The sequence below is a fragment of the Plectropomus leopardus genome, unplaced genomic scaffold (genome assembly GCF_008729295.1).
Source record: "Plectropomus leopardus isolate mb unplaced genomic scaffold, YSFRI_Pleo_2.0 unplaced_scaffold1174, whole genome shotgun sequence".
Lineage (NCBI taxonomy): Eukaryota > Metazoa > Chordata > Actinopteri > Perciformes > Serranidae > Plectropomus > Plectropomus leopardus.
Window position 1 is genome coordinate 1 of NW_024612438.1, and position 5,058 is coordinate 5,058.

The 5,058-nt window shown below is 43.0% G+C and overlaps 1 protein-coding gene across 1 annotated transcript; it reads left to right on the plus strand.

Annotated features, from left to right (window-relative positions):
* Nucleotides 1-1,056: 1,056 nt before the first annotated feature.
* Nucleotides 1,057-4,939, plus strand: LOC121963573 (transducin-like enhancer protein 1; the record flags this gene model as incomplete). The annotated part of the gene is made up of 5 exons (XM_042513855.1): nucleotides 1,057-1,400; nucleotides 1,798-1,814; nucleotides 4,163-4,276; nucleotides 4,625-4,678; nucleotides 4,790-4,939. Coding segments are annotated over exons 1-5 (417 nt in total), but the record flags the coding sequence as incomplete, so codon positions are not given.
* Between the last annotated feature and the right edge of the window lie 119 nt (nucleotides 4,940-5,058).

The window sequence follows — 5,058 nt, forward strand, 5'->3', positions numbered from 1 at the left end:
GTGTGTGTGTGTGTGTGTGTGTGTGTGTGTGTGTGTGTGTGTGTGTGTGTGTGTGTGTGTGTGTGTGTGTGTGTGTGTGTGTGTGGGAGGCAGTGTGTAGGGGGAGAGGATGTGTTCACCGCCTTTTAGACTGCAGCAGCTTGCTGAGGTGGTGTAAACCCAGACACTGAAGAAACTGCCCCATCTGTTGAAGACTTCAGTAGGGCCAGAAATCTCTATTGATTAGGTTGCAGAGTGCTATTGATTTTTACCTATTGATGGTTCAGTTTCTTTCACTGACACTGGATTTTTTGGCTTCCGTGTTTTACACTTTAAAGGCAGTGTAACTGTAGAATTTTGTGGCTACATTCAGTGAGCTCATCTCATTTCTTTTACTCCTGAATGAAAAATGCACTCCTCCGTTTTAGAGGCAGACATTCTTTGTGTGGGATGTATTGCCATCTTTAAGATTCAGACACACCAAATGGACTTTAAAGAATCAGTGGCGCTGCTGGTTGACTGTTGTGTGGCCTCGCGTCACCTGTATCTAGGCCAGAAAGTTGCACAAGAACACACCGCAAAGACTACAACCAATAGCTGAATAGCCTGTATGTCCTGCATGTACATGAGAGGAAACAACTCTTCATATCAGTGGGCAGGGGTAATCTGTATTTGCCTTTCAAAATAGGAAACCAGATGACCACCAGAACACATTCAAGATGCTAGTTAGCCCATTAACAATTCAACCCAATGATGAAAGAAAAAGGATAGTTACCATGTGCTAGCAAACGATTACAAACCCCTTTCTGCTACAGAGCTCAATAACAAAAAACATAATCTTAGCAAATATAACAAGTTTGTTTCAAGTTTGGTCTCTTGACTTTTTTTTTTTGTTTTCTTTCTTTACTTCCATCCTCTTCTCATATACTTAGCTGGACTGCCAATCAGAGTGATTTTATTCAGCAACGGGCTCTGCAATCTCCAAACATTCAGAATCAGCCTGAAAAAAGGCAGACAAGGACATACTACTGCCAGTAGTGTTGAACATACTGCAAAAAGAGATGACGCTCACAGACGACCCAACATTGACATGTGTTAGGGGTGTGTGTGTGTGTGTTTATTGTAAAGTCCCTAAACCAGTTTTACTTGCAACTCAGCTAACCACCCCTTTCTTTCTCATCTTTTTCTTCTTGTCTCATAGCAGCAGCACCTATCTCATAACCATGGCGGTGCCCCTGTGCCCCTCACCCCTCACCCTGCCGGTCTCCACCCCTCTCAGCTGGGTGGTTCAGCTGGTCTCCTGGCTCTATCAGGAGCACTTGGTGCTGTTCCTCCTCACATGTTGGGAAAAGAGGGCAGTGACAAGAAGCCCCACATGTCCGGGCCAGACTCGCACCCTACAGGACCCGAGCACCTGAGAGGTGAACGAACACATCATAGAAACACCATTTGATATAGAAAGTGGGGACTGGACTGGTGACTTGTAAATGACAAAAATATCAAATTCTATTGCCAACCTTCATATCATTTAAATTAAAGTATTAGCATCATATTTCTGAAGATAATTATATATTTATTTTCAGTACATTCATCATTATTATTTTTTCCTTTTCCTAAATGGTGACCAAAAATGTTTTGGCTGCTTCCGAGTCAGTTCTTCTGAGCAAATTTTGGTTTCTTATTTTTATAATTATAATTAAATATAGACTTCACATTTCTAACTCATTCGGCTTCCTTTCTTATTTTTTTCGTTTTCTGCTCTGCTGAACACCCAACCCTGTGACCTCAACCGCATGTACACTTTTCCAATGGCAATAGAGCGAGAGCCCAGCACAGTAAGTACTTCCTCTTTCTACAGCAATGTTTACTTCTTCTCACAAACCACTCAGTTTATTTTCTTGTTTCTCTTAAGGGATAGTTTGGTTTGGGGGAATTTGAGTTTGTTCTCAGATGCAGTTTGACTTCAAGCTTAACAGTAAGATTAGTCTGTCTTAGCTCTGTTGATAGACATCTGTGGGATCAGTACTCAAATTTGCAAAGTAAACTACATATAGTTTACAAAGTGCAATTGCAAGTAGTGATCTCATTGTTTGGATTTGTACTTATGAAATGAGCTACCCTGGCTATGTAGGAAAACAGTACCCAAAGAACCCAAAAAAACAAACTACCCTTTTGATCCCTGCTGCAATATAGACAAGGTCATTGCGGAGCAACTATTCAAATGTCTCTCATGAAATAATGTTTCATTTGAAAAACAGTATCTGAAGAGTCATAGCACATAAATCCACATGAAAACTAAGACTTGGAATTTAAACTTATAGCTCAAGTGGACTGCACCTGTTGCTGAGGCAGGCTCATTTATTCATTTATTTGAATGGTTTTACTCATTGTTGCTCATATCATATCATTGTGTCATTATGCTAAAAGTCCCTTGCTGTTTCTTACCTCTGTTTTAAACCCAAATGGCTTTCATCCTTAAGTTGTATATTTTTTGACTCTGTGTGTGTGTGTGTGTGTGTGTGTGTGTGTGTGTGTATCTATCTCTAGGGTAGAGCTTTGGCCTGCCTTTTTAGTTCTGCCCCAGATCTGCTCTGAACTGTTAGGTTTCTTTTCTCCTCCAAATGAGCTTTTTAGCATGGTCACACGCACACACACTCGTGCACACACACACACTCCTCCAGCCTAGCCTGCATTGTTGTGCCTATTTAACACCTCAGTGAGCAGATTACCCCCCCTCCCACCGCCCCTGATCCCGCGCTTAAAGACTCTCATTGTGTGTAATATCACCACCACTGAGAGGGGAGGGCTTGGGAAAGGGAGGGGAGAGGTGGGGGGAAGCAGCAGTCATATGACACTGAGCTTGTGTGTGTGTGTGTGTGTGTGTGTGTGAGTGAGACCATGCTAAAAGCGAACGGGGGAGAGACGGAGGGGGGGAAATTGCTTATGTTTTGCGGGTCAGTGCTCCTGTGCTCAGCTCACTAAAACCTTTCAATAAAGGGGAGAGGAGGTGGGAGGGTGGGAGGAAGAGGGGAGGCCGTGAAGGAAGGGGCCTTTGGCAGAATACAGATTTTCACCCCCTCCCTCACCCCTCTCTTTCCCTCCCTCATCTCTTGTCACCCTTTCTTTTCCTCCACACTCTCACACCCTCCCTCCATCCTTTCTGTCCTCTAATCTCATCCCCTCCCTCTCCCCTTTTTTCTCACCCTCCTCCTCCTCCTCTCTTAGCTATTCCTCCTTCATTTACCCTTTCCCCCCTCAAAGCCCAAGCGCTCGCTCGCTGGATGTGTGCACGCGCATGTGTGTTTGTGTATGTTGGATGCACATTTCATTGACAGGCTGAGACTATAATGGACTCAACATGAAGCTTTAATCCATTAACAATAGGATCCGTTGGTCAGGAGGCCAGAGGGGGCAGCGCTGGTTTTTGTGTGTGTGTGTGTGTGTGTGTGTGTGTGTGTGTGTGTGTGTGTGTGTGTGTGTGTGTGTGTGTGTGTGTGTGTATGTGTGTGTGTGTGTGTGTGTGTGTGTGTGTGTGTGTGTGTGTGTGTGGTGTGTGTACGATGTGTAATTGACTGCAAAAGCCTGTGTGTGTTTGATAAAGTGTGTTACAGACTGTGTGTGTGTATTACTTGCATAATAATCTTGCGTCCCTCTCTGTTCCAAGACTACGCATGCGAGGGCACACACACAACACACACATACACTCTGCAGCCAGTGCAGCTTGTCAGAGCCAGGAGAGGGAGCACTGATAGATTTTAAGAGCCACTTAATGTAATCATCAACTTCAGAGGCGTGTGTGGTTGTGACTGGCTTTGGTCAAGTGAGAAAAAGAGGTTGCTGTTAAAGTGTTAGTGCTGCTTAATTCATGCTTCTGTGAACTATTAACCTATTTGTGAGTAAGAGTCCTGTTTTTCTAACCTGCTCCACACGCAGCTGAATAGCTGTTGTAAATTAGTGGTCGATGGATCTGACTGTTTAGTGAGCCTATGCAGAATACACCCACAACAAAGCACAACCCTAAACTAGAAATGGAAAAACTGACTCACCTCTGCAAATCCTTTTTCTTTTCTTTGTCCTCCAACCTCTCCCCTCTCTTTTGTCTATTTTCTTCTACACTACCTATCTTTTCTTTCATCTCTGTTTCCTTTGCTTTTCTTCTCCTCTTCTCTGCTTTTATCTGCAGAGTAACTCACTGCTGCCAGAAAGTCTTAGGAACTCAGATAAGCGACGCAACGGACCCGAGTTTCCAAATGACACCAAGAAACGCAAGGTGGATGACAAGGACTCCAGCCACTATGTAAGAAATGCCTGTGCTGACTGTGTGTTTGTTTGTGCCAATGATTGATTGAGGAAAAATCATTTATAGTTTGTGTCAATTGTCACAATTTTTTTGTTTGCACAGGTCATATCTATATCTAACTGAATTTAATCTGAATCTGTGTGACTGTATCATAGTAACACATTAAATGTTAAGAGTGATATTTCAGTTTGCTATTTATTTCCACTTGACTATTTACTTGCAAGTCCCTTGTAACAAGGTGTTCTTTAGCAAATCAAAAGACAAGACATTTGTGAAAATGGGTTAAAGAAAATAACCTATGCAAGTGCAAATTATTTAATGTTAACTGATTTTTTTGGTTTGCAGGACAGCGATGGAGAGAAAAGCGATGATAATTTAGTGGTGGATGTCTCGAATGAGGTCAGCATGTTGATATTTTTCTATTGTTTGTTAATCGTTGTGATTATTGGTTGTCTCAGTGGGATGGATGTATAACTTTTCAAATATACTGAATCCTTGTCTATCCACCAGGATCCAGCCTCCCCTCGCGGTACACCTCTCCCATCCCCGAGAGAGAATGGCCTGGATAAAGCACGTCTTCTCAAGAAAGACCCCTGTAGTCCTGCCTCAACTGCATCATCAGCCAGCTCCTCCTCGCTCAAGTCCAAAGAGATGGCAATGGTAAGGATGGATAAGACACAGATTTTTCAGCTCATATTTGGATAGAGCAAATATATATAAAATCTGTCTGTCTCTCTCTCTCTCTCTCTCTCTCTCTCTCTCTCTCTCTCTCTCTCTCT